Source organism: Acipenser ruthenus, chromosome 2, assembly GCF_902713425.1.
Source record: "Acipenser ruthenus chromosome 2, fAciRut3.2 maternal haplotype, whole genome shotgun sequence".
NCBI classification, from domain to species: Eukaryota; Metazoa; Chordata; class Actinopteri; order Acipenseriformes; family Acipenseridae; genus Acipenser; species Acipenser ruthenus.
The window spans coordinates 4,490,268-4,508,301 of NC_081190.1; the positions used below are offsets into that span (position 1 = coordinate 4,490,268).

Genomic DNA, 18,034 nt, shown 5'->3' on the forward strand with positions numbered 1-18,034 from the left:
CGTATTTCACAGAATGTGCATGGAAACTATTTTATAAATTATGTGTACAGAGTTAATTAAAGACGTATTATTTTTAAATAGGGAATGCCACTAGTGACCTTGTATTGCAAGGAAAGTGGTGATGATTTTAATAAAGGATCTTATTTGAGACGTGTCTTCCCGCGTATATCTCGAAATAAGATTTTCATGTTCAAAGCCTCTTTCCGAAGTGCTTTTCTGGCGTCTGATGTAGGGCTATCTGATCTTAAAGGAATTATTGTTCGTCAGGCTACGTCCTGGGCTGATCTGGTATTAATCTGAACAACAAAAACACTGGCTCTTCTTACAGGCCTACTGCTTGCCAGATAACTTATTATCACTAATGGGTTCAATACTGTAACAGAAAGCTATCTAGGATAGCAGGACTCTTGTTCTTCTTCAACTTTTTCTGCCTCTCCCCCCCTCTCCCCCTCTCCCCCCCTCTCCCCCTCTCCCCCCTCTCACCCTCTCCCCCCTCGCACTCTCTCTGGTGCATTCTGGAACTGTCACTCTTCTGCTAACAAAGCGGATTTCATCTCTGCCTTTGCCTCCCACCTCTCTCTCGATTTCCTTGCTCTCACTGAAACTTGGCTGCCCCCTGATAACACTGTAACTCCTGCCGCCCTGTCCTCTCTCTCTATGTCCTGTCCCATACTCCACGTCTCACTGGACGGGGAGGTGGGACTGGTCTTCTCCTCTCTCCCTCCTTACTCTTTTCTGTCCCCTCCCGACCTCTCCTCACTCTCTGTTAACACCTTTGAATTTCATGCTGTCCAACTAACCTCTCACTGTCAACTCCTACTAATTATACTGTACCGTCCCCCTGGACCTCTCGCTCACTTTCTCGATGAACTCGACTATCTACTCTCCTCCCTCCCCTCTCTGTCTAACCCAACTGTCCTATTAGGTGATTTCAATATCCATCACTCCAACCCCAGCCACTCTGCCGGATTCCTCCTTCTCCTTCACTCCTTCAACTTCTGTCTCTCTCCATCCCCTCCTACCCACAAAGCTGGCCATCAACTGGACCTCACCTTCTCCAGGGCCTGCTACCCCTCCACCCTCTCTGTCACCCCCTTGGACCTATCTGATCACTATTTCATCTATTTTTCTCTGTCTCTCCCATCTCTCCCTGCTCCTCCTACCCCCACTGTCACCTCTCGCTATAACCTCCGCTCTCTCTCTCCCTCTGTCCTTGCCTCTACCGCTCTCTCTCACCTCCCTCATATCGACTCCTTCTCCCAACTCTCTGTAGACTCTGCTACCTCCACCCTCTTCTCCTCCCTCTCCTCCTCCCTCGACTCCCTCTGTCCCCTCACCTCCCGACCTGCTCGACCCTCCCCTCCCCAACCTCTCTAAATCTGACCTCCTTTTCTTTCCCTCCTCCTCCTCCTCTGATCTCTCTATCTCCATTCCTCTGGAATCTACCACACTCCCTCCTCCTCAGCTAAGAACCTCTGAGTCACCCAGCACATCTCCACTCTGGCACGCACTTGCCGATTCTTCCTGAGCAACATACGAAGAAACTGACCCTTCCTCACCAACTACGCCACCCAGGTCCTTGTCCAGGCCTTGGTACTCTCCCGCCTAGACTACTGCAACTCTCTCCTGGCTGCCCTCCCTGCGTCTGCCACCCATCCGCTCCAGCTCATCCAGAACTCTGCTGCTCGCCTGGTGTTCTCTCTGCCTCGCTTCTCCCACGCAACTCCACTGCTCCGCTCCCTCCACTGGCTCCCGATCACCGCTCGCATCCAGTTCAAGACTCTTCTACTCGCCTACAGATGCCTTGACCAGACTGCACCCAGCTACCTCCAGACCCTCATCTCTCCCTACACACCCACTCGATCTCTCTGCTCCTCCTGCACTAGAAGACTGGCTGTACCTCCTCTATGCTCCCTGCCTCCAGAGCCTGCTCCTTCTCCACCTTCACCCCGCAGTGGTGGAATGACCTTCCTACAAATGTCAGGACTGCCCAGTCCCTGACCACCTTCCAGCGCCTCCTCAAGACTCACCTCTTCAGACAGCACCTGTAGAACTCCTCTTTTCCCTCTGGACCCTATCACTCTTCCTTAAAGCACTTTACTTGCACTCATCTGCTCTGTATTTTACTGCATTTAATCCTGTACTTTACAGAGTACTGTACTGTAATCTTCCACAAGTGTTATTCAATCTGTAGTATTTTGCATTTAATCGTATCCTGATGTAACTATCACTGACACTGTTATCTGCTCCGATATTGAATCGTATTTTGTCTTATACTTGTACTTACTAGAACTGAAGTCATTGTATTTTATTTTGATCTTAATTGTATTAATACTTGTACAGTATTTCTTGAAATATATTTTCTGTTTATGACTGTAACTCGCCCTGGGTAAGGGCGTCTGCTGAGAAATAAATAATAATAATAATAGTAATAATAATAATAATAATAATAATAATAATAATAATAATAATAATAATAATAATAATAATAATAGCTGCTGTGACCGAGACTTCTGTGATGAATCATTTTCCAAAGACGACAGAAAAATAAAAGCCACTGCAATCTATAATTGATTACTTGTTGCATCTCTACACTTTGGCTTCAACTCCTAAATCTTTGTGAAAAGGGAGAAGGCCATTTCTGTAAATTATCCCTAACAGAGTGGAGAAAGCTGTAAATTGTAAGCAGATCTAAACAATCAACTAAATGCTGAAGTATTCAGATAAAGGGAATGTGATGCAGTACAAAAAAGAATACAGGGGAAAATAAAAAAAAGATTCTTTACAATTTCCAGGTACATTTGGGGGATAAGTGGTGTGTTTAATTTGATTAAGGACTCTGTGATGTTGTACACTCTTTGAATTGAATTTTTCTGTCTAGATTGTGGGCCTTTTTGGACTATTGTTAAATTGAACACAAGAAAAAGTTAATTACATTGGGAAATATATGGCAGATGCAGCATATAAAGAGAAAAGTGCTGGACCTGCAATTTAGTCTTTTTGTGCACATGTTTGTGTGTGTGTCTGAGAGGGAGTTTCAACTTAATTTTCTCTGCTCTAGTGGATTTACATAATTGGATGACCAAGGAACCAGTTCAATTTTTCTCTCTTCAGTCATCACTTTAACCCAGTAGTAGAGAGTTTGTGGGTATTATTTACTGGATGATATCTGTTGCATAGGTATACAATTAAAGTTTAAATTGATACATTCAGCTACTAAACAAGATTCAAGATTAGATAAAAGACATATGTTTCAGTACATTGTGACAAAATACTAAATGCAATGTTTTCAGACAACAAAACAACAGGCTGAATATCTTAAAGTAATGACTACCCCAGATAATGATACCTTAAACCTAACAGATATTTAATAATATAACCATAGAATAAAGACTACTCTACTCAGAACCTGATTGGCTGACACTTCATGATGTTTATAATGAACTTCATTAGTATAAGATCAATTGTTTAATTGATTTAATAATGAAGGATCTAGTTGAGTCAAAGACCTACTGTGGAAGTGCTGAGAATGGGCCTGATCGTGGTGAGGTTGTAAAACTGTTCAGCTGAGAAGAACATACCAAGTCAGAGGCCTTTACCATGTGGTGAAGCTAATGCTTCTACTTAGGGTGACCAGTCGTCCCGATAAAATCCGGATCGTCCTGATATTAGGGGCTTTGTCCCACGTCCCGATCGAGGTACTGTCGGGACGCCATTTGTCCCGATTTTTAGAGTAAACGTTGAAAACCCAGACGTAAAATGTGACATTTTTATTTTCTCGTTAGGAAATTTTGTATATGTGGCTGCGGTACTGTCTCGCGGTGCAACAGCATACTGGTTTAGAGTGTGTTGTTTGAGTGAGTTGTTTGTGTTGCATCTATACGGCTATCCAATCACGTTAACCTGCAGTCATATGATGCAGTATGCGTCATGTGTTTTTCATGTCTGCGTCTGTGCGTCCGGTTTTACTGGCAAAGTGTCATGATGGCTGGTGTTGTCGACGAGCCTGTCACTAAAAAGCAAAAAAATGGAAAAAAATGGATTCAATGATATGCCCATGGTCAAGTCATCCAATTAGGATTAGGGTTATAATTAGGATTTCACTGACATTTCGTGGACCTGTTTAAACATTAAATACACCTAATATTTCAGAGCACTATAAAAGCCTAAAAATAGTGGTACTTGCTTCCTTACTAAAACAGAGTGCTGTCATTTGTTAAAAGGCAAGCATGCAACATCTCCCAACAGTTGCTGCCGACATTCTCTGTCTGGTGTGGATTCGCCCATACATTGAGACTGCACGTCTGCATCCACTGAATCGGTTGGAAGTGTAGGCAAAGCTTTGCCAAGTTATACAGATGTATCTGGCATTCTTTAATAAAGTCCATATATGCAGCACGTATGTTGTCATGTTATTTGTCCCATCCAGGAATTTTTTTATCAGTACCGAGTAAAAACAAAGAAAACGTGCCTATTCGGGTCTAAAATTCTACTGCGTTTAAAAAGTAAACAGCAGGTTGTTTGAACCGAGGTAGCTGTGCTTGATTGTACCTGTAGTGCTTAACTTGGGTACAACCAACACAGGAATACTTTTTTTGTCTGCGCTGACTTTCCAGTTTGTTTCTGAAAGCTGTTGTTTGTTTTACAGTCTGTTCAGCAGCCTCTGTAGTAGCCTTTTCTTTAATGTGTGATTCTGAAGTCATAGCAATTGATTGTATTTTCTTTAAGTCACATTACAAGATTACCTCCATCTGATTGTACAGTTTATCTGGGAAATGTCTTGACACGATCCTCAGCCGAAATATACTTTGCTTTGTCGTCCATTTTTGGTATTTTACGTCTAATGCTGAAAATTAGATTTTAGCAACCTAAATCAAAACAATGCAGCACTGACTTTGTCCACCTGCTACGTACAATACAGCAGGTCAACAGCAGTAAACAAGAAAGTTAACCGCAATGCACACAGGAAGGCAAATGAATAAAAAAGCCTATCTACAGAAGAAAGATGCGTAGTTTGCGTTGCTTGCGTTGTGCAGTATAGTTCACAAGGTTTCTTTCCTCCCCTCACCAACTGAAAGTGTCTTGATTTTTCACTCTTGCTATCTGGTCACCCTACTTCTACTAAAGCTGATGAATTAACTGAGTGATACATGCAGAAGGGTACAAAGCTTTCAGTATTTTCAGCTTCTTTGTTTACGATGAATTGGTTATATTTTATCAGTCCTTTTTTAAGGTTTTCATAAATGTATTGTGAACCAGCTGCGCATGTGAGTACCTGCACTTTTTTGTTGAGAATTTCAGCCCTGCCCCACTGAGTAGCACACACTTGATAGATTATTAAATCAGATGAAGCAGCATTCTTGGTGCTGCTGATCAATATTGTTTTTGCTTGCACTACCTTTTGGCAGGAGTAAGGATAGCCAAGGCTTTAAACTGTTTTCATTTGTATTATTATTGTGGGTAACTTAAATGACTGGTCTCAATTTCATTGCGATGTAAATATATATTTTTTTCTTGTCATATCGTTCAATTGTATGTGTCTCGCTAGTGCCAGGTCACACGGGGTCTATATATTTAATTGCTAGTGTTCAGTAATGGAGACATTCCTGTTTTCTTATGATAACAGTCCCAGAATGTTGTCAGTTTTCAGTTAACAATGAAGTCATCAGAGAGTGGAATGGCAGTTAAGTGTAGAGTGCTAGTAAAAGTGTAGTTGAAGACCACAGGATCCAAAGGAAATGGATATGGGGCTCCAGAAATAGCTGTCATTGTCTACAGTAAAGCAGACATCTCTTTCCATTCCTATATATCAAACACCTTTTTACTCGCTGTGACTTCAAATAAGCAGTTTCAATAAGTGCTCTGCTGTAACTGTTATCATAATGCATCATGGGTGGCGGCACTGATTTTGTAATAATTTATGAACCCAAAGTCCTTGAATTATACATCACATATACAGTTATGGTAATCAACTATGGCTCTGAAGGTAAGAGGCTCCAATCCCACAACATCAAAGAAACAGAATGCTTCAGACTGCCAACAATTACTGCTAACACAGTACTCTGCAATTACATATACTTTTTTTTTAAAAACCACATTAGTACCTCCCCCACAATCCCCCCAGATTATCAAATGTTTTTACATTATATGTGTTTCAGTTCACAACCACAGTTGTTACTGCCAAACTGTGTGTCAGGCATGACAACCTACAATTTAATTAAAACTTTATTCACACATTCTCACAAAAAAAGATTTCTTTTTGAAAATGGATTTTGTTTGGCAAACCCTTAGAGTAGATATATTTAAAAGTGTTTAACACAGAAAGAAAGTGTTAATTGCAGTCACTCCATTTATACTTCTCCTTAGTCTTATTATCCCCGACGGGGAATGAAATCTCTAACAACAGTGGAGGCAGTCGTAGAGACCCCTGTGTGTATGTTACACTTTACATTGTGTCCATATATTATTATTATTATTATTATTATTTATTTCTTAGCAGACGCCCTTATCCAGGGCGACTTACAATCGTAAGCAAATACATTTCAAGTGTTACAATACAAGTAATACAATATATCTGGAAATGTGGTATTCATATTATTTAGCATACGTTATTGGGACAACACTTTAGTGCGAATATTTTTTGACATGTATTCGGAAGCAAAAATGAGATGTTCATATTCGCTACAAATGACAAAAATACCTTGCACTTATTTGTGCGCCAGTTTCAAAATATGGCAAATGAAAAAGAGCTCTGTGTGATATGTGAGAGTAATATATATATATTAAAAAAACACAGAATCAACACAGCAGCTTTTGAGCCTCTATTTAAAAGTTTAAGAAAGTAAAAATTAAACAGACCAGATTATGTGCGTGCACCCTTATTGAGCTCTATGGAAAGCCATCTGGGACAAAATATGCGTACTGCTGCTTTAGAGCGAGCCAGAATCTCATGGGACTGAAATGCCTCGCTTAAACAGTACCCAACTTCCTGAAAATGTTGTGTAGTAATTTTTATACAGACTGTATTTATTATATATATTTTGTTGTGACTTTCTGTTATGTGGAATGTAATAAATGAGAACCAAAAAAGTGAGTTTTTTCCCCATTCACTTTACAACGCAATTTCCATGTTTGTTTTACGTTAAGTGTTTAAAGTTAAATTTCAGTTTTCATTTGCTTGTTCAGCTACAAAGGTACAAGTAAACCTCATGTTATTACTTTATGAAAACATGTCGGTGGCCACTGATTACTGTGAAGAAACGGCAATGGCAAGGAATGAAAGAAATAAAATCAAATGCATTGTCAACCTTATGTACTATTTATTTCAGGAATAAACAAAACAACGTTTAACTTGAACTGCTATTTGGCATCCTTTATTTTGTAGTTAATTCACTGGGGTAAAGTAAGTCCTACACAACCTATTCTTTACTCCTGGGATATTTTTCTATTTTAACGTGTTACATAGTGTAAGGTCTTGCTGTAAAATAAAGGCACACACAGAGGGCCATGGCCACGTTCCCTGCCCCTGCTGTTATGATGTCTCTGCCTGAGTTCAGAGCAATATAATGGCTTTTATTACTTTTTGAAAAACTAACGAATAGCCGAACGAATATTTAAATTATGAGCAAATATCCGAACATGAAAATCATGTGTTCGTCCCAGCACTAATATATATATATATATATATATATATATATATATATATATATATATATTACACACACTTCAAGATATTTTCTGAACTGGTTTGAGAAATCTCAAGTTTTATTTTTTTACCACACATACTATGGTGACACATTTTCTCACTGTTACCAATTACTAAGACAGACAACCCCAGAAGCATATGGAAACTCTCCATGTTCTCTTCACAGTTATGCACCCCCTGTCAGGACTTAAGTTCAGAGCTGAAAACCGTCATTCCACATGGTACAATTAAAACCTCAATTACAACAGCTTAATACATCGCATTTTGTTGCCAAGAACAGGGGTCGAGGGCAGTGTGCCCCCTATTTATACCCTCACTCTACCCTTGTTCCCCTCCAATCACTCGCATCCCTTCCTCCCTACACTGCACCTCCCACTCCTAGCATGCACTGAAGTCAGTCACCCCCAACCGCATTTCCCCTACCCCTCAACCACTCACCCATTCACACAAGTTAACCCCTGAGGGACCACCACCCTCCCACAAGTTAACCCCTGAGGGACCCCCACCCTCCCAGGGATCGTCACAGTATATATACATATTACGAATAACATTTGCTTCAAACATACACCTGGTCCCACTTTCAAATGTGCAGAAAAAAATATCATCATAACTCACAATTATAATCAGCAAGTAGAAAGGACTGAGACATAAAACCAATTATACCTGCTGTGCAAATAGTGGTACAGGGTACATTCTACAGTGGGCACTGGTAAAAATAGATTAGTGGAGTTCTATTGAAAGCATGGCAAGGCTATGTTAACTGTCTACTCTCCTGACTCTTCGATCCTTTGAGGATGTGCATGACCTATTTAAGGTTTAATTAATGTGGCATGTGGTTATTGACACTAGGCTCATTAAAAACAAGATACATGGTTAATTTGAATCGCAGAATCGCAAACGGCTGTTGTAATTAAAAGGCAATTGGAAATGGCATGAAAGCAGCAGCTTCTTTCTCTAACTCCTATCTGTTAGAGATGAACTGAGAGGGAACAACAACATGTCTTTACCCATGTAGGGGTGGGGTGAAGTGGGTATAAGTAGGCCTTAATGAACAAAATCAAAAGCTAGATTAAAGCATTAATATGTGCTCTTAAAGAAGATGCTGTTTGTGTTATCGCTTGACAGAGTAAGAGATAACTGGACCACTACCTGGCCCCAACAAAACAAGCCTATCTTGTTTAACTGTGTGCAGTCTACAGAGCTTCACAGCTGGCAGTATTGAGGTGCTTGCAATTCAGGGTGTGGTTGGGTCAGTTACTCTCTTGTGACCTGAAGGATTTCTGTTTATTGGATTTCAATCCTCTTTGAAAAACTGGTCACTGAAACCCAAAGAAGACAGTCATAACCAATAATAAAAAAACATATAATACACAAAGGGGCGGTAAGAGGTTCTTCAGAAAATCAACTATCTAGACTTTTTACCGCACATTAATCTGGGAGCACTGCAGCAGTTGTTCAAACAAAACAATGTATCATGAATAGAACAGCATTATAATGAACATGCTTGATAATAGGAATACGTGATAATAGGCATGTAACATCATTTAATATTTAGTTCATCTGAATGCAATATGAAATAAGAAATGAAATGTGTTGCATAATAAAATTAAAGTTATTTTTTGGTAACACGTTACACTAGTGTCTCTTATCACTGTGTATTTACATAGTAGTTACATAGTAAATACATGTGTACTTACACAGCATTACAAAGTTATTATGCATAGTTATAATGTACTTAACATGTAAATCTTTTTGCACATTATATGTAAGTGCACAACTGTATCAGAAAAGTTTTATGGTTAGGGTTAGAGGTGTGGTTAGGTTTAGAGTTAGGGTTAGGTTTAGGGTTAGGATTAGGGTTAGATTTAGGGTTAGGGTTAGGGTTATTGCATACATTGTAGCTATGCATAATAACATTGTAATTATGTGTAAGTACACATTTATTTACTAAGTAACTACTGTGTAAATACACAGCTATTAAAGACACTCAATGTAAAGTGTTAGAGTTTTTTTCTGAAAAGTAATGTGCAATAGATCTTGATATTACATTCTCAACCAGGCTGTGAGTGATCACTTTACTATTAGAGAATACAACAGTATAAGACAAATATAAGACAGAATTAGGTTGATGAATGAGGTTCTACATCAACTCAATCTGCTAGGTATGAAATGAACCATGATTCATTGAAAGCCAGAAAAACAAACCAATATCCATTCAGGTTTAGAACGTGCTCTGCTGCATGTATGTAATGTTTGTTAATCCCAGTCTAACAGCAGCGCTGTAGATGAGATTCCAAGCAGCACCCTTTTATTTGATCCTTTTGCTCTTGGTTTCCATCTGTTACCTGAATCCACGGCCATCTGTCGTTCTCGGCGGCAGTCCAGGCGTTCACCAGGCCCTTTTTATTCAGTCTGGCAAAGTAGGGGTACCATTTCTGGAGGCCGAAGAGAGCACGGTGTGTAGAAGAAGCCGTGATCTGCTGGTTGGATATGATGCCACCCTCCATTCCAAGCGGACCAGAGCATTCTGTCAAGAAAAAACCCAGACTGCAGGTTAAAACAAGGTGACCTGGATAAAAAAAAACATTATTAAAATAAAACGATCTAAAACAAAACCCTAAAGTACCCAGAAAGGTGTGTGCTTTGGTTTCGCTGCCCAAAATACCATTCTGGTAACTAACAGTCTTTTGAAAGTCTTCTCCCGTTTCAGCAAGGGGATGCATCGAGGTGAGAAACAAAGAGTCCTCAAAGCCTTTTACTCTTCATATGCTAGCACACAGAACCTAGCACAGTAAATGATCTTTGCCAGCGAGTATCAACACTATTTCTTATATAACAGGTTAGGCCATTTATCATTCAATTTGCAGGAATGTGCTAAACTAGAAATACATGATAGCTATTGAAGTAATTGTGATCCAATGTTCATGAGCCAAGACAGCCTTTTTCAAAAGATGAAAACAACATAATTCTCCAGATCATAATTTTATTTAGAAAAATCTGTAAAGCTGTTTTATAAAGGGCTGTGATATAACAAAGTATAACAAATTAGAAGGTGTGGACAATATTTGTGACCAATAGTTTTAACAATCAACAACAACAACCCAGTGGGCTCTTAAACTATTTCTCTCAGTTTCAAAAGTTGCAATTGTATCGATGTGACAACAAAAAAGTGTAGCACAGGGGTACCCCATGTCTAGAAGACAGTACTGGTGTTCTAGTTCTTGTAGCACAAGGTTATCTTATGGCTAGAAAACAGTGGTTCTAATTCTTGAAGCACAGGGTTATTCTATGGCTAGAAGATAGTGGTTCTAGTTCTTGTAGCACAGGGTTATCCTATGACTAGAAGATAGTGATTCTAGTTCTTGTTCCAGCTGCAGAGTGCTAATGATGAGTTGCTTAGTAACAGCAGATTAGAAATCTGACAGTTTTTTTATTAAAATGTCCTCCTTTTGCTAATAAAGTTACCTTAGAAGCTGACACGTCGTGGTTGAGAGGAGGTTGCCAGGGGATCTGGGATGGGTGTTAACCTTGATCCTTCAGGTAGCAACGAGTAGTTTTTAATTGAGCGAGTACAAAAGAGGTCAGGAAATTAGTTTAAAGAAAGCCGGTGTTGTGGATGTTAGTCTTTAGAAAGTAACCTACCTAACCTGCACAGACCTGCCCCAAACTAGTCCATAGAAAAAGTAGCTTTCCATGCTAGCTGAGTTCTTTAAAAAGCTTTTTTAATATAATTAGTCCCGTCAGAACATGAACCAACTTTTTAATTATACTGTAATAACAAAACATAGTAACAGCCAAAAAATGATCTTAGATTCTGAAGCTTTTGTCATAAATAAAACATAATCGTTATTTAGATTTATTAAATAAACAAGCCCCAAGACACATAAAAAGTCCCTTTTGTACCAGCAGTGCCAGGCCCAATCTAACAGCAGCTTAGCGTTAAATGCAGACAATAGAAAAGTATGTCTTTCTTGTGAAAAAAAATATATTCTTCTGCAAAACGCAATGGATTCTTATGTTATTTTTGTCATTATAGTAAAGCCTTTGTTTTATTTCTCAAGTAGTGCATGTAAACAGTTTTGTAGCACACACCAGTTCATTACAAGCCAACATAAGGCATGTGTTTAAAGAAATCACCATAAAAAGTAGAGTATTAAAGCCACAACTGAAAAACATCATACATCATCTTAGATAACCCAAAGCACAAATGTCACATTGTGTCATCAATCCACAATGGGGCTTTCAAGTGTATTGGGCCTAGTGGTCCTGTTACTGGTTTCGAGTTATTTCTTTGAAAATGTATTGGATTTAGGTGAGGTTTAAAAAGGTATAAGAATTACTAACACTGTCACTTTTAAAAAAGAAAGACTACTCTGTTAGAAATGTAAATGATTCATATTTAATGTACAAATATTATGTACTGTGTTAATGCTCCAAAGCATACTGAAGGCTTTATTAATTTATTTTACAATTTTACTAAATCGTAAATTTTCTGTTGTCTACTTATGTGACTAAGTGTACTTAGTGATACTTTACCTATTAACACCTCATCAAAGGTTATGTACAGTATTTCTAGTGCATATTTTGCTTTTTAAATGGTTTTCTCTGTATCTTTACTGTTCTTTGCCTACTACGGCAACCGGCTAGTTTATGATTTATTTTCTATTCAATTAGTATGAGGGTGAAACTTACATTTGCAACATATGCAGAATTCCCCCCTTCCTCACCGACTACTGCACCCAGCTCCTAGTTCAAGTCCTGGTACTGTCTTACCTTGACTACTGCAACTCCCTCCTGGCCGGCCTCCCTCCCTCTGCTATCCATCCGCTCCAGCTCATCCAAAACTCTGCTGCTCACCTTGTCTTTAACCTTCCTCGTTTCTCCCATGCTACACTGCTTCTCTGCTCTCTCCACTGTCTCCCTATCGCTGCTTGCATCTAATTCAAAACTCTTGTACTTGCCTATCGCTGTCTCGACCTTTCTGCTCCCTCCTACCTCCAGACTATCATTTCTCCCTACACCTCCTCTCACCCTCTCCGCTCATCCACCACCAGCAGATTAGCTGCCCCCCCCCCCTCCACTCCCCAGAGCCCGCTCCTTCTCCTCCCTTGCCCCTCAGTGGTGAAACGACCTACCCATGGATATCAGGACTGCTCAGTCCCAAACCACCTTCTGGCGCCTCCTCAAGACACACCTGTTCAGACAGCATCTGTAAACCTCACAACTCTCGACTATACTGGACTATATGGCACCCAAACGTACCAGTACTTGCATCAGTTTGCACTGAAATGCTCCATACTTTGCCGAATTCTACTACTGATCTTAATTATAACTATTTCCTGTATCTTGTACTTCATTTTACTCTTATAGGTATCCGTATTCACGCTTTTTGTAATTGCCCTTATTTGAAATTGGTCTTAGCCATATATCGTACATACTATGTGCCCTTAATGGACTTTACTTGTATAAGCAAATATTTTTACTATAAGTTTAACTGCTCTTAGTTGAACTCGCTCCTACATGTAATTTTTTACTATATTCCTTATTTTGCTCTTATTTGAAATTGATCTTATTTTCTACTGATTTTACTGTACTTTATAACTGCTCTTATCTGTAATGTGATATTCTATAATATGATACACCCACATTATATCGCCCCTCGCTATACTGCGGATTTGGATATATCACAGTCCTGGAGTTGGCTCCCCATTTTTACTGTCTAACTGCGTATGCCTTAGCTGCAATATACATAGGCACTTAGAATTACTGTTCTAAGTTGTACAGTATTTGTTAGCCTATTTGTTTTTCTATGGGTTTCTCGCTATATCGCGGCCCTCGATATATAGTGGATTTATATTGGACTCCAACACCCGCGATCGAGTGGGTGGTGTATTTCGTAATGTGATACTTTGCACTGTGATATTTTGTAACAACTGTAAATCACCCTGGATAAGGGTGTCTGCTAAGAAATAAATAATAATAATAATGACAATTGTTCTCATCTTTGGAAAGGAGGTCTTAATAATCTCAAATCAGTGCAATTTAATTAGCACTACTTACCCTATTGAATGTGATTAAAGGTGCAGTGGTCAGCAGCTGGTACTGAAATTATGTCAGAGCAGTTTTACACAATGAATGCTTTGTTACGAAAGTCCAACTTTGCTCTACCAGCATTAAACAGATCAGATGGTATTCATTTTTGACTAAAATGTAATCCCCTGTGTACACAATCTGGAACAGAAATTGAAAGGTGCACATTCCCTAATGTGAGCAGGAGTGCTCCTGTAGCTCACCAGTACAGCTCCTTCTTTATGAAGTGACACTCTCTACAGCAACGCTCAGAGAGACCTTGACGCACAATACACAGCGATTTCAAAAATGCAGATGTAATCCCAAGAGGGTCAAGACACATCCCAGTCAGGAAATTCTTTCAAATTAAAATTATTTCCAAAGAACAACATGTCCTTTTATCCCTTATGACTTGGTATAAAATAATTTTCAAAGAAAAAAAAATACTTAACTTGTTAACTTCCAGAACAAGTTGTCTTCCATTCATTCATTCATTCATAAATGCATAACCATGTACTAATTTGAGATGGGGTTTGCATGAGCAATCTTTGTTCAACACCAATCTGAAGTATTGATCTACCGTTTATTCACACAGGGTATCCAGAAGGGAAATGTAGAACAGCTGCTGGAAATAGGCTTGCTGTGTGGACTAAGCCTCTACACTACCATCTCACGTCAAGTGGAGAGATGCACAGGAAACCTGAGGGGGACATACAGATGCAGACGCAAATTAAATGTGATCACTACAGTATATTGGGAGTAATGATGGACAATGCTATTTGCATATATAAAATATTGAGAGGTACTTAGCAAATACGTGCAAAAGATATTGAAATTCAGCATGCAGCTCGTGCCATATGATGAGAAGTTGTAACTGACTCCGTTCCAGGCAGTACGAGTATCACTGCTTGAGAATGCCCTTAAGCTAAACATGTCTTATGCACATGTAGTGTGTGAAGGTGTTTTTAAAAAAAAATCTGTTTGAGGTTCGCTGTGAAGCCACTCCAGTCCCTTTCCAAAACTGGAATCCTACAGCGCCTGGAGGGGGTGGGGGGCCTCTGACTTCACAGGAGGTTTCAAAACACCAAGGTGTGAATGCTTGGTCTTACTTTCACCTTATTGTAGGTAGGAGTTAATCCCTGAGGAACCATGCAGGCGCACTGTGCTCCTTGTCATCAAAGACATGGTAGATATCATCTCGGATAACACTCACTAGGTGGTATGACATGTAATCAGATATAGGAACTGAGATCACAGCTACAATGGGAGGCTGTATAGGCAATCTGTATAGGTTCTAAAGAATGCAGAAATACAAAAATGGTGACATGTTTGTCTACTGGACTTGAGTGCTTGAGGTTATAACTAGCATGGAGAATACTATATCTGACAGGCTGCTCTATTTATCTTCTGCTTTTATAGCACATGCAGTAATGCTGTTATGATATCATGGGCACAGGTTAAGCTGGCATAAAGAACCCCAGACCTCTGGATATGACGACATAAAGCCAGACAAAGTTTATATACTTGGTCCCAAGAACTAGCTACCCCCATAGGCTGCAGATTGTGAGCAAAGCAGAACAGTGAAGGAGCATGATACAACATTACCCATTCCAAGATTTCACTTCAGAAATGTAGCTTTTACAAGTGGTGAAAATTCAACTTTTGTTCTAGAATAGCTGGCGGTACTATTGTGGCAGTAGCCACACATAGTGATGGAGTAAAACATCACCTGCTTATTCTAATTCTGAACAGCAGTGCCTGGCCAGACGATCGCTTTCCTTTTGTATTTTTAGTTTCTTTCTTATGATATATTCTATCCCTATCTCTTATTTAGAGCTTTTCAGGGCGCATATATATATATATATATATATATATATATATATATATATATATATATATATATATATATATATACAGTGCCTTGCGAAAGTATTCGGCCCCCTTGAACTTTGCAACCTTTTGCCACATTTCAGGCTTCAAACATAAAGATATGAAACTGTAATTTTTTGGTAAGAATCAACAACAAGTGGGACACAATAATGAAGTGGAACGAAATTTATTGGATATTTCAAACTTTTTTAACAAATAAAAAACTGAAAAATTGGGCGTGCAAAATTATTCAGCCCCCTTAAGTTAATACTTTGTAGCGCCACCTTTTGCTGCGATTACAGCTGTAAGTCGCTTGGGGTATGTCTCTATCAGTTTTGCACATCGAGAGACTGAAATTTTTGCCCATTCCTCCTTGCAAAACAGCTCGAGCTCAGTGAGGTTGGATGGAGAGCATTTGTGAACAGCAGTTTTCAGTTCTTTCCACAGATTCTCGATTGGATTCAGGTCTGGACTTTGACTTGGCCATTCTAACACCTGGATATGTTTATTTGTGAACCATTCCATTGTAGATTTTGCTTTATGTTTTGGATCATTGTCTTGTTGGAAGACAAATCTCCGTCCCAGTCTCAGGTCTTTTGCAGACTCCATCAGGTTTTCTTCCAGAATGGTCCTGTATTTGGCTCCATCCATCTTCCCATCAATTTTAACCATCTTCCCTGTCCCTGCTGAAGAAAAGCAGGCCCAAACCATGATGCTGCCACCACCATGTTTGACAGTGGGGATGGTGTGTTCAGGGTGATGAGCTGTGTTGCTTTTACGCCAAACATAACGTTTTGCATTGTTGCCAAAAAGTTCGATTTTGGTTTCATCTGACCAGAGCACCTTCTTCCACATGTTTGGTGTGTCTCCCAGGTGGCTTGTGGCAAACTGTAAATGACACTTTTTATGGATATCTTTAAGAAATGGCTTTCTTCTTGCCACTCTTCCATAAAGGCCAGATTTGTGCAGTATACGACTGATTGTTGTCCTATGGACAGAGTCTCCCACCTCAGCTGTAGATCTCTGCAGTTCATCCAGAGTGATCATGGGCCTCTTGGCTGCATCTCTGATCAGTCTTCTCCTTGTATGAGCTGAAAGTTTAGAGGGACGGCCAGGTCTTGGTAGATTTGCAGTGGTCTGATACTCCTTCCATTTCAATATTATCGCTTGCACAGTGCTCCTTGGGATGTTTAAAGCTTGGGAAATCTTTTTGTATCCAAATCCGGCTTTAAACTTCTCCACAACAGTATCTCGGACCTGCCTGGTGTGTTCCTTGTTCTTCATGATGCTCTCTGCGCTTTAAACGGACCTCTGAGACTATCACAGTGCAGGTGCATTTATACGGAGACTTGATTACACACAGGTGGATTCTATTTATCATCATTAGTCATTTAGGTCAACATTGGATCATTCAGAGATCCTCACTGAACTTCTGGAGAGAGTTTGCTGCACTGAAAGCAAAGGGGCTGAATAATTTTGCACGCCCAATTTTTCAGTTTTTTATTTGTTGAAAAAGTTTGAAATATCCAATAAATTTTGTTCCACTTCATTATTGTGTCCCACTTGTTGTTGATTCTTCAGAAAAAATTACAGTTTCATATCTTTATGTTTGAAGCCTGAAATGTGGCAAAAGGTCGCAAAGTTCAAGGGGGCCGAATACTTTCGCAAGGCACTGTATATATATATATATATATATATATATATATATATATATATATATATATATATATATATATATATATATTTGTGGTTATCGCTTTGTTTTTGTTTTACAGTATTTCTTACAAAGTAGTTTTTGTTACAACTAATCTAACATTAGGCTGCATCTATTTCTGACCACCATTTCCCTTCAATACTTCTGGATGGGGTTCTTTTGTGTTTGTCAGTTTGTTTTGTCCAAGGATTTTTTCACAAATGCTTTACAGATGCAAGGAACCAGCCTGCGATCAGGAACTTTTTTGCTATTGGATTTAGAGTTTTTTTGAATGGCCATTCATGGTTTGTTTTTTTATCAAGCTTTTTTTCTGTTTTTTAAATATTCTTTCTATTTTTGAGGTTTTTGGAAGTGGATATTTTCTGTGACTTTGTTTTTGATTTACTCATTTATATATATATCCTGCCCACTATTACAGTTTTGTTACAGGATACATTAGTTTCTCTAATGTAATATAATCACAGTTTTACATACAAACTTTGGTTTGTTATGTTATTCTGCTTTTCCGAATTCAGCCCCATTTTTGGCATATTCTGCTCTTACAGATGACAGCCGAGTTTCTAGGTCATGCTCAGTTTACCATAAAAATGTAAACCAGAACTGGATTGTGAATCCATTTAGGAGTAGTCCTTAGTACATGAATCAAAGTTCATGCATGTTTTTTACTCTACTACATT

At 39.2% G+C, this 18,034-nt stretch overlaps 1 protein-coding gene across 3 annotated transcripts in view; it reads right to left on the reverse strand.

Moving 5' to 3' along the window:
* LOC117403991 (EGF-like repeat and discoidin I-like domain-containing protein 3) overlaps positions 1-18,034 on the reverse strand; it is a 171,846-nt gene that overhangs the window by 63,305 nt on the left and 90,507 nt on the right. For all 3 annotated transcript variants that reach the window (XM_058986898.1, XM_058986890.1, XM_058986906.1), the window contains one exon: positions 10,051-10,232. In XM_058986898.1, coding sequence (XP_058842881.1) covers positions 10,051-10,232 — 182 coding nt within the window. The remainder of the gene's footprint in view (positions 1-10,050; positions 10,233-18,034) is intronic.